This window comes from Furipterus horrens, unplaced genomic scaffold (assembly GCF_987537825.1).
Source record: "Furipterus horrens unplaced genomic scaffold, mFurHor1.1.pri manual_scaffold_2, whole genome shotgun sequence".
NCBI lineage: Eukaryota > Metazoa > Chordata > Mammalia > Chiroptera > Furipteridae > Furipterus > Furipterus horrens.
In genome coordinates this window covers 41,186,335-41,211,219 of record NW_028327172.1, presented here as the reverse complement: position 1 = coordinate 41,211,219, position 24,885 = coordinate 41,186,335, and the positions used below count along the sequence as shown (strand labels likewise).

At 43.5% G+C, this 24,885-nt stretch overlaps 1 protein-coding gene across 1 annotated transcript; it reads left to right on the top strand.

Annotated features, from left to right (window-relative positions):
• The first annotated feature begins 487 nt into the window (after nucleotides 1–487).
• OLFML1 (olfactomedin like 1) lies at nucleotides 488–24,285 on the top strand. Its single transcript, XM_090267668.1, has 3 exons — nucleotides 488–1,023; nucleotides 2,339–2,627; nucleotides 22,162–24,285. Exons 1-3 carry the CDS (start codon nucleotides 898–900, stop codon nucleotides 22,950–22,952), a joined length of 1,206 nt encoding a protein of 401 aa, XP_090123794.1. The 5' UTR covers nucleotides 488–897; the 3' UTR covers nucleotides 22,953–24,285.
• Nucleotides 24,286–24,885: the final 600 nt, after the last annotated feature.

The window sequence follows — 24,885 nt, the reverse complement described above, 5'->3', positions numbered from 1 at the left end:
TTATCTTCAACAGCACTGGGGCCTGCAGGAATTGAGTTCTATGTAATCCTGGCCTGCAGCTACAGGTGAAGGGAATTCTGCCACTAGGGATGAGAAAAGTCAAGGGTTTCCTTATGGGAGTTCCATTTGCTGATGATCTAGCTCTGGAAGCATCACTGTATTAGTAAGTGCAGCTGTGCATCTTAATAAAACTCTTCTGTGCTTGATCCTCAGATGTTTTTAGCTCTCAGCCTGGGTGGCCAGGCCTGCAGCCCATTGTACCTGTCCCCTAGGGGTAATCAGCCCTATGCACATCACAGCTTTTTTTCCTTGCTATGCCTTTAAGAGCTGCACAAAAGCAAAGACAGCCTGGAGGAGGGGTGGGGTCTCCCAACAGGACTTCTGGGAAAGGATCCTGGGAACTTTTGCCAGAAATAAAACTGAGATTCCAACTTTGAGAAGCTGGGAGTGGTATGTGTTAGATCGGGGCTGGGATTGGACTGCAGAATCTCCTTGGGAAGGAAAGTAAAAGTAAAAGAGTTTGAGAGAGGGAAGAAGTCCTTCCTGTACCCACCCCAATGCACACTCACCCAGGCCTAGAAACAAGGTGCAGCCACTAGGCTGCGGAGGGATTGTGTGTCTCAAGGGTGATGTCAACAGATGCTGGACCCAGGAAGCTCTCTACCCCAAGTCAGCCTGCAAGGCCTCCAGGGACCCATTTGCCAACAGCTGGACTTGATCACCAGCTTGCAAACTGAGATCACACATCTGGTGGAATAACAAGCAAACTGCTTTCCGGTTGTTTTTAGAGGATTTTCACAGCAGCGGCTAGAAACCAGAAGACCACCACCTGGACCCTTGACTCTTCTTGCAGAGGCACCGCATAGGAGAGTCCACCCCAGTGTGATTTGCAGGACGATGCTGGCCCTTGGACAAGCTTCTGCTTTCCTGGTTCTGTTCCTCTCTGCTCCTCTGCCCCCGCCACAGTGCGCGCAGGACGCAGGCATGGTGCACTACATCTACCAGCGCCTTCGAGTCATGGAGGTAGGTGGCCTCTGTGCACCTGAGGAGGGAACATGCCTCCCGGAAGTCACCTTATCTTACCCATGCTTCCCTGCTTCCCTATCTACTTGGGTGCAGTTTTCCAGGTAGTAAATGATAAATACATGGCTAAAGCTACAGTAGTGGTTTAGAGCACCAGAGTCCAGACTGCACCACTCCCAGACCTGGAGCAGGGCCTCCCTCCGTGCAGGTTTTCTCATCTGTAGAATGGGGATGATAATCGGATGTACCTCCTAAAGCTATTCTGAAGATTTAATTAAAAATTATTCTGTTAGAACATTGCCTGGCATTCTGGTAACTGTCCAAAATGTTATTATTCAATAGTTCAACTTTTAAAATATGAAAATTAAAACTTGGGGTTACTTTTTCTTCATTTTCACAATGTCAGGATGGTAGCTAATTTTAGCTCTTCTTTATGTCTTTTTATGATAAACCATTAGGTCATTGTAACAGTCATGATATCGCTGTGCCAAGAAGTTGTCATAGATTCCTTTGCCAAACTGAACTCAGATTTAGAGATGAGCAGATGTCAGCAATGTTAAGCAGAGAGAAAGTATCTGGGCCCCTCTTCTCCACATGTTGCAGCTACCACTTCATTAAACTTTGCAAAACCCCACATTTTTGCAGCATGACTAGTCTCCCATGGACAAATGTAACCTTCTGCCCTACCTACCCTTTGACACGACCCTGGTGTTGACATTGACTGTTTCATATTTAATGGCCTTTCCTTTGTACAAGTTAAATTATGATAACTTATCTTCTTTCACAGACACTCTTATCTCCAATATTTATTTTCAGTATTTTCCTGAAAAATCTTAACATCCAAATTATTTGGTCACCTAGTTATAATCGGGGTGAAATGATTCCACAGAGCAAGGCCATCACATTCCCTAGCGTTGCCCCGCCAGCAGGCTGAGGTCTGGAGACGTGGATGGCATGTCCCCAGGCCACTGGCCTCTTGCTGCTTCTTCACTTGCTCTCTCCTCAGACACCTCCTCCCCACTCTCACCTCCTTAAAAGTGCCAGAACTCCACTCCACCACCACATTTAGTGCCAACTTGCTCACCGTCTTAAGATATAGATTTATATATCTATGACTAAATGCATGAAAAAAACTTAAAAACTGATTTCTTAAAGTATCAATACTACTTTGAATTAAGAAGTTAAGGGTGATTTTTTTTCTCCCTTTCTGATTATTTGTATTTAAAAAATCTTTTTCTATGAGTGATAGCTATGTATATTATTTGGGTAACTTCCATAACTAGCAGTAATTTGGGAATTTATTTTCTGACTGAAGCAAGGACTGCAAAAATGTACCCAAGTCACGAGGGCATACGTTCAAGACTTCCGCGAGTTATCAAAGAACATATCTGTTATGCTGGGAAAATGTCAGACCTACACCAGTGAATATAAGAGCGCAGTGGACAACCTGGCACTGAGGGTTGAACGTGCCCAACGGGAGATTGACTACCTGGAGTACCTGCGAGAAGCCGACATGTGCGTGGAATCAGAGGACAAGATGCTGGCAGAAAAGCTAGTCCAAGAAGCTGAAGAAGAGAAAAAGATCCAGACTCTGCTGAATGCAAGTAAGAGAGCTGTGTCTTTTGCACCCTTCTAGGGGACTGTCATTCAGAGACACAGACCCTGGTGAGGGTGCTGACTGAGTAGGAGAGTAATAGTTGGTTGTGCACCCTTGTGAGCCTGTGCTGGGAGAGGGGAAGCCTCTGCAGGGAACAGGTGTCCAAACGAAAACCCATTCTTAGAAAGCAGCTTTTTCTTTCACATGGCATTCCTAAAGACCCCATAGAAGGTCAGGGCTACAGTGTCAGAGGTCAGCCTAGGTGGGGCATCTCCTGATAGACCTTGTTTTGGCAGAGGCGTGTGGTTCCAGATCCTTGCAGGGAAAGTGACAGGTTGGTGGATTCTCCCAGGGCTCTGGGAGAGGCTGCAAATGTGCCAGGCCACCCTCTGGGCCGGGGTCTGCAGTGCGTTATTATTTTGAGAGCTGTTGGGATGGTGTGATCCAGGGGATTTGTCTCCTATCTTGTCATCCATCAGAATCACTTCCAGGCCATTAAGAATAATGTTTAGGAGTTCAAATTAAAATAACAAGTAGCAAGCAACAAAAACATAAAAGAAGGAAAATGTCCTGTACATGAGTCCATTTTATTAAAACAATGAGGGAGACTATTCCCCCAAAGCCTGTATTCTGAGATGGTTTTATTGCAAATGGGAAAACTTGATGTATAGGCCAAGTGCATGTGCTCCAAATGTGAGAAACTTTATTAGGGAAATAAGATATAAGCTGAATGCCGTTGTTGCACTGAAGGTTTCACACATCTTCTCAATGTAACCCTCCTAAGAACTCCATGGGTCTTCCTAAATGAAGGGACAGTTGATCTGATTTTTTAACGAAGAAATTAGGAATGTGCGGAGGGCACAACCTGTCATAGGTATGAGGGAACATCCACTCTGCCATGTAGGTCTGCAGATACGGCTGAGTGGACCTGTTCGGGGAAGGTGAATGGGGAAGTAATATCGAAGAGTTCAGCAGGATCCAGACGATGAAAGGCCTTGCATGCTAAGGGAGTTGGACTTGACTTGAGAAACTATAGAAACCACTGAGCAATTTTAAGCAGCATCATGACATGAAGGAAGAGGGCAAGGCTAGAGAGAGGAGACCCGTCAGGGCAATGCTGCTGTAATTTGAGCTATGGTGATTTATGGTGCCCGCATTAGGTGTCAGTGAGATGGAGAACAGATGGGTCTGAGAGCCAATGAGCGTTGGAATCCACATGGCTTGGTGACTGATAATTAAAAGTGAAAAGAGCACTGGCTGGTGGCTCAGTGGACTGAGTGCCAGCCTGTGAACCAAAAGGTCGCCGGTTCAATTCCCAGTCAGGGCACATGCCTGGGTTGCAGGCCAGGTCCCTGGTTGGTGGCATGTGAGAGACAGCTCCTCAATCAATATTTCTCTTGCATATCAGTGTTTCTCTCTCTCTTTCTCCCTCCCTTCCTCCCTCTAGCAATAAATAAATAAAATCTTTTTAAAATAAAGTGAAAAGTGAGTGAGAAAGATACATCCAGGTTGCTTCCCAGGGTTGTGACTTAGGTCATTGGATGGTTGGTCTGAAATATGTTGAGATAGGAAACCCAAGAGGAGTTTTGGAGCTCTTATTACTCTACTACTTTTTTTTTCTTTTTTCGACCACCTGTTAGTCTGAACTCTTCTAGATCATTTATTTGCTCACTGCTTATTTTCCACCTCCACATCTAGAATGTCAGCTCTATGAGAGCCTAAATCCTGCATGTCGTATTCAATGCTGTGTCCCAGTGCCTCGAATAGTGTTTATGTTCAACAACTCTTTGTTAGTGAATAACTAAGTAAACAAATGAATAAATCGATAGAAGGGCTGTTGGCACAAAGAGAGGGGCTATTAGGCTTTGAAAGAAAAGAAAACATGTTATCTCTGAGTCAGAAGACAGAGAGGAGAGTATCTTACCTGTAATAGGAAACAGTTGATCAAGTAAGTCAAGTGAGTATTCCTTTTTGGCCCTGAAACTGTCTTGAGATGGACCATCTTCTGAGAGAGAACAACTGGGGCTAAGCATGGGGTGAGGGAAGGGGGAAAGGGTTGGGATGAGCCAGCAGAGGTTGAATGGAATCTGCCCAAAAAGCTGATGGCTAAGATTGGGTGCTAATGTGGCCTGAGTTAGAATGTGCCTGAACTTCTGTGCCGGGGTTCAGGCAGGACCCCAAGCCGGAATGGTTGGTTGTACTGAATTGGATCCCTGAGATGCTCCTGGTCCCTGAACACCCTGAGCCCCCCAAGGTTTGCAGTTGCCCCTTTCCACTCCACCTTGAGCTCAGCAGGCATCCTGAGTCTGGACTTGCTGCTTATTCAACTCTCGTCCTCTGCCTCATCCCTCAGACACTGGTGGCTGAAATACCCGCTCTCCCAGCTCCATGGTGAGTGAAGACTTCTCTTTCAGCTTTCTGGAGATTACTCCTTTCATGCCTGTTCCCTCTGGGGCCCTGACTTGGTTTATGATTAACAACCACATTTGCCCCCCACTCTTGGATAGGCCCTGTCTACATACACAGTAGGGATGGAGGAGTCAGTAGAACATGGTACATTCTGCACTAGCTCTCTTACTGCTTTACCTCTGGTCTTGCCTCCTACAATCTAACTGCTGTCATGCAGGCCTTCCCACCACACAGAATGAATCAAAATTAGTCCTCTGAGTACAATTTTTTTTGTCATTCATCATCAGTTATCAGCAACAATAAAAAAATTCATTCAAATCTCTTAGCCTTTTATATAGAGAAGGCCGCTCACAAAGTATCCCAAGCTCACCTCCAGCTTTTTAGGCTCCTATAACTTACCCAATGCAGTCGCAATTGAAAATAAAAATATTGTTTTTTCTACCCACCCTTTATGACTCACAACTGCTGTGGATTCTCTGGAAAGACTTCTTGGTGTGGGGAGGGGCGGTGGCACAGACTCCAGGCAATTTGGCCCGTAGAACTCCTGGAGCACCTCACTCAGTGCCCCAAGGGAGCACTAATACTTTTAACAATACATGTCTGTGTGTAGTTGACTTCTCAATCAGACCACGAGTATATTACATCTTTATTTCTGTATTCCCAGACTCTGGATCAGTGCCTCCCATGGAGGAGGCTTCTATTTTCTATGGAAGAGCCTAGTTTAGGGAAAGAAAAACCTGTAACAATCACAACTGTGTGATTAGTGTTCCTTGGCCTATTATTTTCAGAGATTCTTGGCCCAGAGATAGACGTGGGAATGCCAGCTCGTTCCCCTACCTTACACTGTTTTATATTTTACATACTGCGCCCATCCCCCACTTTTTTGCCATTTCTGTTAGTAACTATGCCTAATGTTAGTTTTTTAATGCTGTGTAACAAATTGCCACGGATTTAGCAGCTTAAAACAATACACACTTATTTCCTCAGAGTTTCTGGGGGTCAGGAGTCCAGGCACAGCTCAGCTGGACCCTTTGTTCAAGGTCTCGGGAGGGAACAATCAAGATGGTGGCTGGGCTAATTCTCACTTGGGGCTCAGGGTTTCCTTCCAGGATCACGGAGGTTGTTGGCAGAATTAACTTTCTCTTGGTTGTAGAACTGGGGGTCCTCGGCTTTTGGAGGCTGCCCCTCTCCATGGGCAGCTCACAACATGGCTTGTTGCTGCTTCAAAGCCAGGAGGAGAGTGCCTGTCTTCAGGAAGTGCCCAGTCCCTCTTTTAAGAGTTTTTATCTGATTTAAGGCAGGCCCACCCATAATAATCTTCCTTTTGATTAACTCAAAATCAACTTGATTTGATACCTTAATTATATCTGCAAAATTTCTTCAGCTTTATCTTATGCTATAATCTCATTGTATTGCCAGGTTCTGCCCTCCCCGAAGGGGAGGAGATTATATAGGGCATGTCCACTAGGGAGTGGGCATCTTGGGATCTGTCTTAGAATTCTGTCTACCAAGGGTAACCTAGTCTGCTCAGCCCAGCTGGTGCCACTGATTACCTGTACCCACTTTCTTCCTACAAGTCTTTGATCTTGCTGTCTTCTACTCTTGGACTACAGGAACTGAACCAGCTACGGAACTTAAACTAAAACTTCTGAGACTCAATTTTGCACTCTTGGATGGACAAACACCTTGGGATTATGGGCTGAAGAAGAATCACCAGAGGTCACATTGCAGGGTTTTGTCCATATATATACTCTTAATTTCTTTTCGGAAAATCTATAGAGAAAGGCTAATATAACTTCCTTGGAAGCATTCAACTTTGTGTCTCGAGAGATTTCCAGAAAATTCTAACGTCAGTCTAAATTGTTTTTATTTATTCTGGAAATATTTCTTGGGCAACTATGAAGGACTACATACTGAGGATAATTAATAAGATTGAGTTGTTCTGTAATTAAGCCATTCCCTATAGAGTTGTTCCCAAGTCTCCAACCCTTTGGGAAAAGATGGTTTTATGAGTGCCACAATCCTAAGGATGTTTAGGGGTTATGTAAAATTTTTAGAATCCTAACTTTAACAAACAAACACTCTATTTCTCCCCCCCTTCCTCCTTTTCTCCCTCTGTCACACATTCATGTACATGTGTATATCCACACGTCCACACACACAACATAAACATACTTTAGAATACAGTAAGTGAAAGTTACTTGAATAAAATCTAACTTATATTTGAAAATCATCCCAAGTCTTTGATTATTTAACTCTTATTAGTAAAAAGAAATTCTGCATTGCATTTGGAAGTTTATGGCAAAGCACATTGCCTCAGATACCCAGGTGGAGAATTCATCCAACCAAAAGTCCTCTGCCAATTCCACTTGGTTGCATTCTTGTGTGGATAAGAGTATTAATCTCTTGTAAGTAGCTTGTGAAGAAAAATTCTCAAAGCAGTCAAAACAAGGCATTATAAAATATTTTATTTTATTTCCTGTTTTAGTTCAGGCCCTTTTATTATAAGGATGCATGCAAGTTACCTCAAGTAACCCTCACCTTGCTGAATTAAATAATTCATATCTTCTGTTTGATCTTCTTTGAAAGAAGGAAATCTTTTGCTGCAAATTTAAATATCTCTGTGATCCATTCGGGTAGTATAAATGTGCGTGCCTCATATTCAAAGCCATTAAAAACAAATGAAATAAAAATAAAAGCAAGGAAGCAAACAAAAAGCCTACTGGAAGCCAAATAAAACATATCTGTGAGCCAGGTCCCAGGCTCTGTTAGTTTGTGATGAGTGGAATGAAGCATTAAGAGATGTGTAACTCTAATTCGCAACAGATATATTGACCACAACGGAGGATACTGAGGGTGAGCACACAAGTGTGAGTGCACACACACAGGTTCTTCGCCCGGAAGTTGCTGCGCCCACGGGGCCAGTAGCACTGGAGGGACATGTGCAGTTTATCCTGCACTGTCTCCAGGAGAGCACAGTAGGCCGCTGTGCTGTGTGCAGAAAGACCCGGGCACACTGCACTTCCATCTGGAAGGCCTGTGGTCTATGAGGATACCTCCAGTTCCATCACTATGGATACTGACAGAAGGTCCCCAAGCTGATGCCTTTGGATCCAGGTTCAGTGAACCTCCATTTATTCTCTCTATAACTCACTCATTTATTCACTTATTCAACAAATGTCTAACTGAATTCCAGATATATGCTGGCATCGTGCCAGGCATTAGAGATGGAACACTGAATAGTACAATATAACATCTTGTTCTCGAAATGCTTACAGCCAAGTGGGGTAGCCATCTAAGCCAAAGTGTGACTGTTCTGATGGAAGTGCACAGAAGTGCAAGGGGCAGCCGTTAAGTAATTAAGCAAGGTCAGGGTTGCCATGGAATCTAGAAAGTAATCCTCAAGCTCAGTTTTAAAATGAAAAGAACCAATAAATAGAAAATAAAGGGCACTTCAAGCCAATGGAACAGTAAGTGGAGGCACACAGGCCTAATGCGGCTTAGTGTTCAATAGGTCTCAGGTGAAGGGGAAGGCTTGGAGAGAAGGTGAAAGAACCAGATACGAGCTAAGCTCCTTTGTGCTAAGCCGGGTCACACTTTCTAGCTGTGGGAAATGAAAATAACGTAAATAGGAGTAGCTATTGTTTATTAAGCGCTTATTGTGTAGCAGGTAATCTTTAGGCATTTTATATATTGGTTTTATAATTATTCCCACGTGTGGGTGAGGAAATTAAACCACTGAGCGCTTAAGGAATTGCCCCATGTCTCCGAGCTAATTGGTATCAGAACTGAGGTTCATCCGAAGAAGGCTGATGCCACCATACACCTCTCCCTTCATGCTGTTCTGCTTGATAGTGGTAAGCATGGGGGCGCCCGGGCTCAGCTGGAGGATTTGGGAAGGTCATTCTGGTCACAGTGTATGGAATGGCCTGCAGGAGGAGAGGCAGAGTGTGCAAAGAAGGGAGAGAGGGCCCTGTCACAGAGGCACTCGGGGTAGGAGCCATCTGTCCTGAGACTGGAGGTGCACACCCACAAGGCTCAGCGGCTTCTGATCTGACTGTGGGACCCCTAGGAACACCATGTCGATCCTATTGGTTGCTATTTCATCATGAGTCCTGCCCACAAACAGTTGCGTTTAAATTATTCTTTTAAACCCTGGTCTAGAAGGGTCAATTTTCTTCCTCCACATTCCTTATTTTTAATTCCTGAGTTTTCTTCATTTACTCTTAAACAACAACACTCCTCTTCTTTCCTCTGGTTCTCTTGGGTAACAGAAGAATTGCATGCACATCTCCTGTGCTAGAAATCTCAGGGGCATCTCTTTGGCCCTTATCTGACCAGGTACCATATCAAGTAGACTCTTCCTTCTGAACACCTCTTAAGTGTATTTTTTCCATCTGTACCACTCTCTCATCATCCCTACTCTTGATTCCTACAAGAGCCTCTTAACTGGCTTCCAGTCTCTGGCTGTTCCAGGGCAGGCTTCCTCCTCTACTGCCATCAATATTATCTTGCTAGAGTTACTTTATCATTGCTGTATCAACCTTGATGAAAACCACAACGTACAAACTAAAGTAAACCCCATAAAATAGCATAAAGAAAGCCCTTACAGCCTGACCCTAACCTAGCTTTCTTTAAACAATTTGTTATGTTATTCTCTATGAAAGTAATACCTGCTGATTAAGTAAAAACTGTGAATAGTGTAGGTACTATATTTATTGTATTTACTTTTATTGTGACAGTAGATAGCAAGTCAACAGTTGAACACAGCAACTTTGAACATTTCTCAGCTTCGTCTTGTGCCACTGCTGCCTATCTCCATCCACCTGATACTCTCTGCTGGGTCTTATCTGCTATTCTGAAAACATGAATATACTTCATGCATCCCTGCATTATTCATGCTGTGATTCCCAACTCTACTGCAGTGCGTGGAACAGAGTAGGAATCAATATTTTCTGACCTTGAGGAGTAATTTATTAGATAGTGGAAGCAACTATTAATATTTGCCAGAGAGTGCATTAAGCACTTTTTATCTGTTATCTTGTCCAAGCCCATGACGACCCTGCTAGGTGGAGACAATTATGACTTCTTTTCAGATGAAGAAACTGTGGCTCAGAGTGTTTCACGCAGCCCTTCTGCCTCCCATTTTCCCGCTGCACCCAGAGTATGCATCACCCCTGAGATGCATTGGATTCATCTCAGCCTTCATCTCTGCTCACCAACCCTTCACCGCTACCCCGCGTCAGTTCTCCGCTGCCACCATGATGCTGCCTAACAAACCACTCTCTGAAAGTGAGCTGTCAAGACAACAATCACTGGTTATTTCTCAGAAGTCTCCAGGGCAGCTGGACAGCTCTGTTGGTCTGGGCCAGCTGTTTCCTAGTGGCACATTGCCCAGGGGATGGCTGGTTGAGGGTGGCTTTAGCAGGGATGGCTTGAATCTCCACGTGATCTCTGATCTTTGAGAAGGCGAACCTGGGCTTGTTCTCACGATGGGGGCAGGTATGTGAGAGAGAGGGCACAAGCACACCAAGATGTGGTCTCTTTTACCAAATTTTTTTTGGCCAAAGCAAGTTCCAAGTCTAGCTCCAGAGCCCACCCTTCCCCTGAAACCTCTAATAGCATTTACAGGGCTTTTGGTCTTGACACTCTGGAAACAGGCAGTAATCAAGATCAGTTTTTAAGTTTGTAAATTTCTATCTGAGAGCAGTGAATTGGGCATTAGTGTGATTGATGGCTTTGAGATGAGATCGAAGAATCAGGGAGAAGACTGCTGCAAAGTTCAGGTTCAGGAGAGCAGGCCCTGGACTTTGAGAAAGGTTGGCAAGAACAGAATGAAATGAGATTTATCTCATAGGACAAATCCATGCTGACATGTCTCAATGACTTTGTGTTCTAACTACGCAAATGGGAGGATGGCAGTACCACACCTAAAAATTAAAACTTTTCTATCCTTTTTAGTTTGGTAAGAATATTACAGAGGGAACAAATAGTATGCAAGAAAAAAAAAAGCTAAGTTTTTAAAAGAAAAATAAAAGCAGGAAGTTCATAATTAAAACCTTGGAATGCTTAAACATTGCAACTGTCAGATAATTGATATGAAATGGAGCTCTGTGATCAAAAATTCCCCAGAGGACTGGCCCCTCCTGTGCTTCACTTCCCATCAGTGTGCACCAGCCTGGATCCTCTCAGACAGTATTCTCAAACTTTTAGTCTCAGGACCCTTCACATTTTAAAAAGTTATAAGGACCCCAAAGAGAATTTTTGATATAGGTTATAACTGTTGATATTTACCTTATTCATAATTAAAATATAGAAATTTTAATATGTGGCAGACAGTATTCCAGGATAAGCCATACAGCAGTGAATATAACTAGTTAGACAAAGCCCTGCCCTCCTGGGCTTTACACTCTATTGAGGGGAGTCAAATAGTAAAGATGTTAAAGATAAAGGTGTAACATGTCAGATAGAGGATTATAAATACTATGGAGGAAAATCAGCTAAGGTAAGGGGTTATGAAGGGCTGGCCTCTTCCAGAAGGAGGCATGTGAAGGAGGTTGGCTGTGTTGGGCTCCAGCTCTGGGACCCCAGGCTGGAAGCCGGCGGGACCCAGTTACTCAGCTTTCAGCTTCCATGCACCTCCATCAGGTTCTCAACTCAGTGTCGCCGAGCAACACACAGCCATGCAAGCAACTTTTCATCCTCACAATCTATCGCTAATCACCAATCAAGAGGAGCTGTCAGGGCTCAGTACTGGGCGCCATGGAATACTTTGACTTTAGTGCGGGACACCTAGAAAAGCCTCTGACGTGGATTTACCAAAGAGTTCTGATAACTCACCAAAACCAACATCTAGAGCATTTATCATATTTCAGGCCCTGTTTAAGCCCTGGATTCACAACCCTGCAAAGCCACCGCCTATGGCTCACTGAGACCTCTTTCATACCACCCAGGCACTCAGACAATGAAATGGGGCCTGCTCATGTCCACACACGTCTCCTGCTATTCAAATCAATTTTATTTCTAAGTTGGCATAGCATGAGTTGGGATGGCAGACTTGGATGTTGATTAATGCTGTGTTACCTGAACTGAATTGATTCCTGAGTTCAGATGGTAAGCAGTAGAAGATTGACTAGGAGGGAGATATGTATTGTGTCCCAGGCACTGTGGATAAAAAAAAAAAAAAAAAAAAAATCAGACACTGTCTCTGTCTGAAGTGCTTGCAAGGAAACAAATTGAATAAACAATTCCAGCTCAGCGTGGCAAGTGCCCTGGAAGAGAGAGGGCTGCACAGAACGCTTCGGACGTAGACAGTGCAACCAGCTCTCTGAGGGAGTCTGAGAATTTAATTTTGAAAGACAAGTAGATGTGGCCCAAGTCAGCAAAGGTAAGGGAAAGTCCAAGCAAAGCCTAAAACCTCTGAGAGGCCGCTGCAAGTCTGGTGACTAGTGACCCCCCCCTACTGTGGTGGGGAAGTGACAAAAGAAGAAGTCAGGTGAAGGACCTTGAGTGCCATGCTGAGATACCCGAAATTTATTCTATGGGCAAAAAGCATGCACTGGCCCTATGTTCTAGAACAAGTAAGTTCACGTTGACAATGTTGTTGTAACTGCCTGAAGCACTGCAATGAACTACTCGTCCGAGAGATGTCATCTTCCTCAGCTGAGCCTCTAACATTGTACTTGTCACTCAATAGGTATTAACAAGTGTTTATTAATATGAATACAATTCAGGTGGTTGAAAAAGTCAAGTTTTATAGCAGAATTTCAAGAGGCAGTCAAAATATTTATGGTTTTACAGGAATTCTCTTCTTTTTAATGAATTGAGCACTCTTCTTCCCAAGCAAACCCGTCCTCTCTTCTCTGTCACTATCTCACGCATTGTCACCCTATCCTTGAGTTTGGTTTATTACCCAGCTCCCTCCATCTAATCATTATTAAGACCTGACATCTCTTTTTCTATTCCTTGAATCTATACCCGTTTTTCTATGTCATTGTTATTTAGATATCTCTCCTCTAGATTATACGTACAGACACTCCACCTGTCTCTCTGTGGCCCCCTCTGCGCACCCCTGCCCCCAGTCCATTCTCTATCAACACCCTGACCCATGTTCTAAAACATAACTCCTACTGAGTCACTTCTCTACAGAAGGACAAGTCTCACCAGGTCTGGAGAGTGTTGTCATTAAATAAGGGGGAAAGTTTTTTTGTTTTTTTTTAATTCAAATAAGGGTCCTTTGTATATGAATTCACTCTGAGGCCTTGGGCCAGATTCTATCCTAATTGCTTGTCTGCAATGCTGCCTGAGGGAGAAAGGACCGAGTTTCATTCTCTGGTTTGCAGGTGGAACCTTGCATGTCATTGTCTCTGTTAAATAATTTGCATGTTGGCTGAACTCAAAGGTCTTAAACATATTTCCTATCCTTCCTTTTCCTCCTGCTAATTATCTCTTCTCAAGAGAAGCACAGCAGAGCATCTCAGTTTACTCTTTTACTCAAACACTGCAAGTATATTCTCCCCAAATTCCAAAACAAGAGGAATTTATAAAAATTATAAAATATATGACCTGAAAAAACTACAGAAAGCATCCAGCCTAAACTCCTCCTTTTACTGCTGGAAAAGCTCAGCTAAGGCTGATTGACAAAGAGACTTATAGGGAAACACTAATGAACCAGCGACCTATTTCAGACCCCTCAGGGCTCTGACTCTCAGTAGCAGAGTCCTATACCAAGGAAGGGAAAGGAGAAGCGGAGGGAGCACATGTGGAAAAGTCTGCTTCTTTTTCCCCAGAACTCTTTCCCTGATCAAACCCACCTATCAACACTCTCTTTGTTTTGCTATTTCTCCAGGGACTCTGAATTAGAATGGAGGCGTAGAAGGGGAAAGAATTTTTGTGTTAGTTTCTGATGTATTGTATTTTTTAAAAAATTTTTTGCTTACTCTTTCAGGTGTACAGCATAGTCATTAGACATTTATATACCTTATGAAGTGATCCCCCTGGCACCATACATAGTTGTTATAATATTATTGACTGTATTCTCTCTGCTGCATTTTATATCCCTGTGACTATTCTCTAACTATTAACTTGTACTTTTGTATGTTAAATGAACAGTTTCTTATGGGTGAGACATTGAATGTGCCTTGTTCTTAGACATAATTCCTCTCAACTGGGCTGAAAGTCTGCTGCCTCTCCTCCCAGAAGGATGGGCAGGCTGGGGGCTTCCTTGTCCAGGCATATGTCATCAGCCTGTGAAGAGGTCCCAGGGAGTCCATTGCCCTCACCCAACCCCTCTCTAGGCACACCCAGACTCACCCACTCTTCACCTTCCCACCAAACAGATACACATTCTTCCACCATGTCCCTGGGGCCGGCTGGAGGTGTCCTGGCTGACCCTGCCTCCTGGCTCAGACTGAGCTCAAGGACCCATAGCTCTGTGACCTATCCAAGTAACTTATCCAAGTCTTAATTGTTTTTTCACTTGGGAACAGGAGATTAAAATATCTACCACTTGGGTTTATTGTAAGAATTAGATAAATTAAATAAAGTACCTATCACAGTACCAAGCACATCATATGTATTTATAGATATTTATTAACTTCTCAAGTCTTTGTGCTTGGTTTTCAATAAGGAACAGTTTCTAAGCTTCTCTAATATTCCTCCTCCTCCCCATTAAAGGTATCTGTGATCACTTACTGGCTTAAACCCTCATTCGTTCACCCACTGCGATCACCAGAGAATATGTGAGGAGCAGATTATTTGCATGAGACAGCATGAGCTTGTGAAACTGAAAAAAAGATATACTGGGCTCTGGCAGGGATGGGTCCAGGTCAGTGAAAGCCCACTCCTCCTCCACGCCACAGCCCGCAGACCCCAAACTCAGTGTGGCTGGGGACCCTCCATTAGCTCCTCCTTCAATGCACAGGTCCCCAGCTGGCCGAGGCTCCCCTGCCTTCCCCAAGGGTTTGGCTTCCTCTAACATAGGCCCGTCTGGGCAATGGGGACCCAGAGGTCACAGGGAAGCAATCCCTCAGGCTGGCAAAGCATATCAGCAAGGGGATGTGGTGGCAGCTGATGGCTGAGAGACTTCTACACCTCAGTCCCAAAGCCAGGCTCTGGCCACAATGGGGACCAGGCAAGTTCTCTGGGCTTCCAGGAGCACACAGTGACAGCAATGACCACCAAAAGGACTGACCTCCCTGGGACTCAGCTCTTCCCAGCGAAGGCTCCTCCCTTCTACTCCTGGTGTAGGTTTCCTTGATAAGAAGCTTGTGTCAGATTTTTTAATGAAATAATGGACTTGAAAGTATTTTAAAAGCTTTAAAGTACTTTACACATATTATTTACTTAAGACAAGATTGTGATCACAGCTCCGGATATGTAGCACTATTTACACCCTAGAAAAACATCAACTTGAATGAAGCTCTTTTCCTCATTAATTCAATAGATAGTTACTGAACCCATTATGCACTGAGTTGGGCAGTAGGGTTCAATTATAAACATTAAGACAAAGGCCCTGCTTTTGTGGAATTTACAGTATAGTGGGGGAGAAGGACAATAAGCTAATAAATAAAGCAGACTACATAATTACAGAATATGATAAGTGATCTCAGGGATATAGAAAAATATACTATAGGCTGTAGGACATCATTTTAAATTTAAGTGCAGTAGTCTCAGGAAGCTTCTTAAAGAGATGATAATGAAACTGAATTGAAAGATGAGTAGGAGCAGACTATGGAAAGATTAAGAAAAATATCACTCAAGACAGAAAGAATTAAAAGTGCAAGAGCCCTGAGGCAGAAACAAACTTGACATTCTCCCAGAATAGCAAGAAAGCCAATGTAGTCCCAAGGCACTGAGCAAGGGGGAGGGGAGTAGAGGATAAGTCCCAGAAATAGTCAGCAGCCATACCATGTATGGCCTTTAGGAGAGGTGTCTCCAATCCCCGGGCCACAGACTGCTATCAATCAGTGGCCTATTAGGAACTGGACTTTGAGGGAAGCTTGCCTGAGCTCCACCTCCTGCTCCCCACCCTCCAGTGGAAAAACCAGTCCCTGGTGCCAAAAAGGTTGGGGGCTGCTGCTTTAGAACAGGATCGGGGTTAGAATTTTCTTCCAAAAGTAATAGAAGAAAGGATTTAGTAAGTCAGCCCCATAGTTCATATTTTCAAGTAAGTCACTCCTATGGTTTTGTAGAGAAGATACTGAAGGTAAGCAAGAGTAAAATCAGGGAAAGAAATTAGAGACTATTTTCATGGTCTAAGCAAGAGAAGATTCCAGGAGTACAAAGGAAGAGGAAATAGTAAGAGGGTGAGAGAGATGCATTTGAGCATTTTAATTTAAACGTAACATCACAGTTTAAGGGTAAGCTTTACTATGAGAACTTGCTGGTGGTGGGGAAATAGAGGAAAAGAAATGAAACATGACTTCTAGAAATGAAACTTGTTTGATGATTATTGCCAGAAATGGGAAGAGAAGGATAAAAAGAGAGTTTGTGGGATAGAAGCACGGGTTCTGCTTTAGACAGGTTAAGTTTGAAGATATCCAAGTAGGGACATTGAGTAGGTAGTTGGATAAATGAGTTCGGGACTAAGTAGACATCAAGATAGGACATCATTTCAGATACAAATTTAAAGTTCATCATGATTTAGAATTTGTGTGGAATTCAGAGCCATGAGATAGCACGAGGAGACTTGGGAAGTGATTGCAGATAAAGAAGAGAAGAGGTGTGAGGACAGAGCACTTAAAGGTGGAAGATGAGAAGGAACCAGCAATGGATGCCAAGAAAGAAATCCAGGAAGATGGAAGGACAAACACAAGAAGGCGTGCTCCAAAATCAAGAGAAGGGGTTTCAAGAGGGAGATAGTATGTAAGTAAAGAAATTTTGCTGAGAATTTGAGTAGGCTGAAGTCCCTTGGGTATGTCAACATGAAGGTTGTCAGTGACCTTGACAAGAACAGATTCAGTGGAGTGGGCAGGGGAATTCAAATCAGTGTAGAACTGAAGCTTAGAGTAGCTGAAGGGATAATTGCAGGTGATGGAAGTCCTCTTTTAAGGGGTTTATTGTAAAGTGGGACAGAGAAATGGAGCCACACTCAAAGTTCTCTTTATTGAGGGGAATGGTCTAATAGGGACAGAGAGACGATTGAGGCAGGAGAGGGGAGATTTTTTTCAGGTGCTAAATCCTTGGGTAGGAGAGAGGGGATTAGAACCACTGAAAGAGTAGGAGGGAAGGCCGTGAGTATGGGTTTAGGTACAATTGGTAGATTTGGTGGGCGGTCTCCCTGGCTGGTTTGGCTCAGTGGATTGAGCGTCGGCCTGCGAGCTAAGTGTCGCTGGTTCGATCTTCCAGCCAGGGCACATCAGAGAAGGAAAACTCTGACTCCAAAACACCTCCGCTGCCTTGCGGCATACCTCTTCAGGGGAAAGGCTAAGGGAGTAAACCCCGACAGAAAATCCGGAGCCGGAGTCCCTAAGGCGGTTTGACGTTGTAGTCAACACCGGCAACTCCTGCGGCGCACCTGAAGCCAAGCTGTATTGACTCCGTCTTTCCCTTGGACCCTTCAGCTGCGAAGAGAGGGGGGGTCTGCTGCATGGGCAACAGCAGACCCTCCATATGACCCTGCCCAGGCTCTGTAGCTTCAGCTTCACTGGAGAGGACACTCCAGCGTCATCGCAAGATGTCGATTCAACACGGGAGGAGACAGGTACCGTGTCACTCCCGAGTCGGACTGCACAGCTATTCTCAGCGGTGCAGATAGACTCTTAAGAAGCTACACCATCGTTTCTCGAGACGGATGGCTGCCGACGATGGTGGGCGGTAAACTCATTCACTCAGCCGATACAGGCCTATGTACCAGTTGCTATCCTAGGGGCAAGACATGTGGCAATGAATGCGCAGTAAGGCAAAGCTCCTGCCCTTGTGGAGTTTACATTCTGTTGAAGGAAGTCAAACAATAAATGTTAATGGATGAATTTATGATCGGCCAGATAGAAGGTAAGACGCACTCTAGAGAAAAATGAACTAGGGTAAAAGGGTTTTGGAGAGCTGGAGAAGAGGTTGCCTTTTTTCTTTTATCAGGTTGTCAGAAAAAACTTTAATGATCAGGGAACATTTGAGAACAGACCTAAAGGAAGCAAGAGAGGAAGCATGTAGATATCTTGGGGAAGATAGTGAGGTTGCAAGCAGAGGAGAAACAAAGCGTCCAACTCCTGAGGCAGGAGAGAGCTTGTCACAATTTGAAGAACAGTAAGGGGGCCAGTGTGGCTGAACAAAATGAACAAGGTAGAAGGTTGCAGGAGACAAGGCCAGAGAGGCACTGTGGGGAATGGCTCACATATGTCCCGGAAGGCAGGCTTGAGCTTTACTCAGTAAGATGGGAAGTCACTTGTGAGTTTTGAGTAGACATGTGACATGATCTGATTTACATTTTAAAAAGAAATCCCTTTGGCTGGGAATGGACTATGGGTGTCAAGGATGGAGGTGTGGTCACCATGTAGGAGTCTATTGCTGTACTTTAGGGAAGAGATATAGTTCTCAGATTGCTCCTATTTTCTCAGTGAAATAAGAGTTAAGATCTTCATATGAAAGTGAGAAGGGTGTGATGGAGGCCTGAGGAAAGAGAAGGTATGATAATGGTGGATGACGAATTGATTAAGGAAGTATGGCAGGATTTTTACCCAAACATCTGGCAGTAAGAAGTTTGCTGAAATGCTTACTTACCTCAGAACCTGTGAGACTTCTCTGACTGTGCGTCTTTCTTCCTTGTGTCCAGTTTCTCTCCCTTCACCTGTTTCATGTCCTCTAACTCTAGACCTCCAGTTAGCCTTCAGAACCCAAGCATTTATTAAGAAGAAAATGACAGCCCTCTGGCACATCCAGCTTCTTATACCAAAGTCTTTGGAAGGACTTGAGGAAGCCCTCAGAGTGCCCAGTTCTCCTTGAGAGACTGTTATGGGCATGTCTATCAGGCCAGCACCTCACCCTCCAGTCAATGAGGGGTACCCATAGAGTTCCATACTCTTATTAAGACCATCCTCTCCTACCCATGATACAGAACTCCTCAGGATTGATAGAGACCCACAGGGTCCTTCAGGCTTTCTAGTAAGACCACCATTCCCTGCCTCTGTGACTCTACTCATCTCACAGTAGACTGCCTAACAGAGCTGTCCCGACAAGTCCTTAACTAGAACTGATGACCTGCTTTTCCTGAAATGATCAGTAGAACTAATCTTATCTTGATCCAAAATTCTAAGACTATGGTCTTCTGGAAAATAGCATATTTAAGGCCAGGTGGAAATGGCTTACACCACTTCCGTCCATATCTCGCTGGATAGAACACAGGTCAGTGGGTGCAGCCTAACTACCAAGGAGGCTGCGAATGTGTAACTAGGGATGAGGCAAAGGAAATGGCGTTTGATGAACACAGACAGACATTGTCTCTGCCATAATCAGTCAGAGAAGAAACAAGTAGGCACACAGAGACAGTGGTGACGCAAAGATCAAGAAGAAAGAAATCTTCAGGAAGGAGGAACTGAGTATGATCTCATGCTACAGAAAGGTCAAGTAGGATATGGATGTAAAAGGCCTAATTTTTCAGTTGAGAAGTGCCCGCTAACATTACAAAAGGTAGTTTCTGTGAAGTTATGGTGACGTGAAAGAATGGGAGGTGAGAAAGTAGAGAGTACAGACTATTCTGTAGTAGAATCTAGTGAAGTAACCAGTAAAGGGTACCTGTTGAGAGAGAATTGTTTTTTAATGCAGGCCAAGGTGTTTATAAGCTAAAGAACTCGTAGTGAAGGAGAAAGTCAAGATAACAGAGAGATGATAATTCATCAAGGAGGTCTAAGAGAAGCCAGGAAAGGACAAGGCCAGGGCACAGTGAATGTCTTCGTCTTGGACAGGAGGAATGACATGGCCTCTTCTGAGATGTGTGGGAGGGTAACAAGGGTAGGAACAACTGCAGAGAAGTTTATAAGTGAGGGAAAGGAGGTGAAGGGAGCCTAATGGTGTTTATTTTTCAAAGAGTTAATCTGTTGTTATGAAGGAAACGATGGAGTAGTTGTGGGGGGATTTAAGATAGTTGCTATGTAGAAGGTGGGGGGCGGGTAGCTAACCATGAAAAGCGGTATTGTATTTGGGGCTCAGCTGAGCTTGGAGACCCGTAATGTGTAGTGGCACCAATATGTGCCACTGTGAGATTTGTTTCCACTAACACACAACTCTCCTGGGCAGAGGCAGATGTTTGAACTGCCTTTTGTCTATTGAATATTGTGGAATAACTAGGGATTGGTGGGTGACAGGGCTGCTCAGAGAGTTATTACAGTGGCCTAGGATGGATAGGAAAGGAAGCGAGGCCAAGAGAGGGCTGATGGCCTGGGAGAAAGTAGAGGTCAGGGGACTGGATGGCATGAGGCAATGAAAGAGCAGAGAAGGTGAGAGCAAAGGAGTGAGAAATGGAAGGATTAGATGTTGTTGTTGCAGAAGGCAGGATATTAGAGTTTTATATTGATAACATGGAGCAGTTCTGGAGGATGGGGAGATCCAGAGTATGACCACGGGAGGAGGTTACTAAAGTGGTTTGAAAGTAAGGTACTGTGGAAACGAAGAGGTTGAAATGCTCAGGCCCTTAGTGCATGTGGGGTAGTGTCCTGGAGAATACTCAATGATTTAGACCAGAAGGAGTTAATAGCTTGAGATACAAAGAAGAAAGGTGTTTTTCTTTGCATAAAAGTGAAAGAATAATAGTCTGAAGTGGCAAGGAGAAGCTAGGAAAATGTAAACCCCTCTTTTCATTTCACCTTCCTCTACCTAGTTTATACCCTTATCATCCTGGTTGAACTATAGAAGCATTTTTCTAATTGATTTCCCTGATGTTTGCCTCTCTCCCATGTACTCATCATGCATGACTGCCAGCTTAGTTAATCTTGTTGAACAGCCCTGACTGTTGCTCACTCTTGCTCAAACTCTGCAGTAGCTCCCCATCTGCCAATAGAATAAAATCCATCTTCCTTAGCTCCACCCTCAAGGTTCCAGGCATAGAGCTGGTTTCAATCTATTGTATTACTTTGTTTTATGCATCTAGTTTGAGGCAATATCAAGTACTTAGCTTGTATTGGTTTAAATTTGATTCTACTTTATTAACACTCATCTTGGAGGACTTTCCCAAATATGGTTTTGTTAACTGTCGGGAATGTTCTTCCTACCTCTCTTAGAATGTCATCCTTCAAGGGCCAATTCAAATGCAGATTAACATCTGCCTCAAATGACATCTCCATTCTCTGTTCTTCTTATGTAAAAAAATTTCACATTAAGCTTTATATTCTTGTTAGTCATATTAAGCAAGAACCCCTCCTAATTTGTCATTGCACCTCGGTGCAGTGTGCCCCCAGCTCATAACACCCAGGTCAGTATTTTGCCTTTGTAGGTATCCAATGTCTACTGACTAAATGCATGCATGCATTCATGAATAAATAAATGAATGGATGAATAGACCTTTTATAATGTTCTAGTAGTTTAAGGGCCAGAATCCTTCACTAGAAGATGATCTCCTCAAGGTGTAGGGTTGATTTTATATAATTAATGAAATGGTAGGGCAAAATAAGGCTTACAGCTGTTTGTATGGAAAATAATACAATAAATAATAACACTTGTTCCAAGTGTCTCTTATCCTAACTGAGGCATGATTTTCTTTGTCATGACAATGTCAGAAATATATATTTTTACCCTCCCTCAATACTTAGTAATGTTCTGGTAACATTACACACTAAGAACACAGTAGATAAACCCAATAAAACCTTGGCAAATGGAATTGAATTAGGTAGCTTCACACCTAAGTCACACCTGTGTCCACTCCCAAGCGCTCTGGAGAGTGAATAGGGCCTCTGACAGCAAGTAGTTACTTACAACGTGACTTGAATAAAATGCTGACTCTTCTAGGTGGATAAGCACCTCCCTTAGTGGAGACCCATTTATTCATTTAATTCTTTGATTCATTGAATCATACCATAAGTTGTCATTGATCTATGTGTGATAACTTCACTCTAGACACTGAAGGGGATAAAAAAGCCATCTGGGAGAAAAGCAGACATCCCATGTTTATAAAGTAACTTTCCCTTTTTCTCTTGTTTGGCCAGGCTGTGACAACATGCTAATGGGCATAAAGTCTCTGAAAATAGTGAAGAAGACTATGGACACAGATGGCTCTTGGATGAAAGATGCTGTCAGCAACTCTCCAAAGGTTTATTTCTTAATTGGATCCAGAAATAACACTGTTTGGGAATTTGCAAACATGCGGGCACTCATGGAGGATAGCACCAAGCCAGGCCCCCGGAAGCTAATCTTAACACATTCCTGGCAGGGAACAGGCCAAGTGATCTACAAAGGTTTCCTGTTTTTTCATAACCATGGAACTCCCAATGAGATAATCAAATACAACCTGCAGAGGAGGACTGTGGAAGATCGAATGCTGCTCCCAGGAGGGGCAGGCCGAGCACTGGTCTACCAGCATTCCCCATCAACTTACATTGACTTGGCTGTGGATGAGCACGGGCTCTGGGCCATCCACTCAGGACCAGGCATCCATGGCCATTTGGTTCTCACCAAAATTGAACCTGGCACGCTGGGAGTAGAACACTCATGGGACACTCCATGTGGAAGCCAGGATGCCGAAGCTGCGTTCCTCTTGTGTGGGGTTCTCTACGTGGTCTATAGTTCTGGAGGCCGTGGCCTGCATCGCATCACCTGTGTCTATGACCCACGGGGCACTATCACTGAGGAGGATCTGCCCAACTTGTTCTTTCCCAGGCGGCCAAGAAGTCACTCCATGATCCATTACAACGCCAGAGATAAGCAGCTCTATGCCTGGAATGATGGAAACCAGATCATTTACAAACTCCAGATAAAGAGAAAGCAGCCTCTGAAGTAACACATTACATCTGGAAGGGCGAGTGCCTTGGCCTTGGAAGCTGCTCTCCAGGACATGGAGGCCACTGCCCCTTTACAGTACTGTATCCCTCTAATCACACACAGTGATAGGGTCTAGAAGTTGGAATGCATATGTATCCTCCCAGATGTTACTGCCTTAGGGATCTTCCAAGAGCTCAAATGAGAGTTTGTCATTCAGAAATTTCAACAACTTCCAATCCATCAAACCTCCTGGCACTCAAGGCCTCCACATTCTGATCCAGCTTACTTCCTGCCTTGCCTTTTACTAGCATTTACTCTAACTCTACCCACCTCAACCCTCCGAGCAGTTAGATATGTAGGCCACCCCCAATACCCTTGCCTTTTCTCTCCTCTGGCCTTTGCCCAAACTCTTTTCTCTTTTACAAATGCCTTTTTATATTCTCCCATTTTTACTGCCCAACTAAATGACTGTTTTTTTATGGATGTTTAATCTCGATTGCCCCTAGTTTTGCCTCTCTACCAAGCTAGGTAGATGTAACAATAAGGTAAACACATTAACATTTGAATACCGCTTTCCAGGTACAAATTGTTTGTACCTATGCTACATAATTTAATTCTTATCTTAGTCTTGTATGCAGAACAAATCTTTATAGTTGCCATTTTAGAAATGAGGAGAGCTTAGGTGAGCCATTCAAAGTAACACAGCTACAAAATAAAAGCTAGAGCTATAAAATACTGCAAATCCCATAATTTTTTTATTGCCCAAGGAAACACCAAATACAAGGGGAACCCCCCCAAAAATGGAATTACCTTCTGAAGGGTGGGTCCCTTGTAATACAGACTTCCCCTGCTAGGTAAGTATTCTAGGAAGCCATCTGTATCACTGTGCCAACTGGTGTTGTGAGAGGCTGTGTTCGGCTTCAGTGAATTTTTTGGAAGACTTTTTCAACATGTTTGCCCATTTCATGATAAGTCATTTAGCAGCACACCGGCCCACATTGCGCTGACTAGTCACAGTTTTTGACCAAAAATGGCATGACCACCGTGCCCTACCCTCCCTATTCACTTGATCTTGCCCCAGGTGACTTTTTTGTTTGTTTCTACTGACTAAGCAAGTGCTCAGAGGGACATGTTTTGGCGATGTGGAAGAGGTGAAACAAAAAACAGCAGAAGCACTAAAAGGCATCAAAACTGACAGGATAAAAAACTGTTTTGAGCAGTAGAAAAAACACCTCAACAGGTACATTCCATCAAATGGAGAGTACTTTGAAGGTGGCTGAAGTTTAACCCTTTGGGTGCCATGCATAATTGCTACAATTCGTGTGAGAAATGCCAGTCTATATGGCTGAGAAATGCAGAGTTTATGAAAAATGTCTCTAAAAACATTATTATTCATAATAATTTGCTGAAAATTTCATGACATATAGTAAATACACTTTTCTTTTGTAAGCAGTGTCCTTTGACACAATTTAGCAAAAAATGTATTGCATTACATTATTTTATTATAACAATTATTTTACAAAAAATAAATTCTTTCCTTCAATATGGCTTTTGAAGTATAATATATGGCATAATATAAAACCTATTATTATAATTTGAAAGAAAAACACATAGCAACATGGATAACAAGCAAGAAAAACAATTTATAAACAAAAATGAAATGCAAAAACAATAGAATAATAGTAAAATGTTTATATATTAACATTTGTGGCTATTGACACATCCTGGGTGCAGCCCTTTGTCACATCTCACACATATTGTTCTCAGCCTGATTTTTTTTTCCGGTGTTGAGCATTCCTTACACAATCTTAGCTTTCTTTCTGGAAGCATCTTTATGCCATATACATGAGAGGGACCTGGTGGATTTTCTTCATTGCTGGATTTGTTAACAGTGTCTCTAACCTCTTGCCATTCTCTGGCAAGCTCTTCTATTATGGAGGTGTTGAAGTTCA

Bases quoted from the DNA above. Each gene is read 5' to 3' on its own strand.
- OLFML1 (XM_090267668.1), top strand. From the start codon at position 898: ATGCTGGCCCTTGGACAAGCTTCTGCTTTCCTGGTTCTGTTCCTCTCT. The intron at 1,024-2,338 runs GTAGGTGGCCTC...TTCTGACTGAAG, and splicing joins AGCGCCTTCGAGTCATGGAG to CAAGGACTGCAAAAATGTAC. The intron at 2,628-22,161 runs GTAAGAGAGCTG...TTGTTTGGCCAG, and splicing joins CCAGACTCTGCTGAATGCAA to GCTGTGACAACATGCTAATG.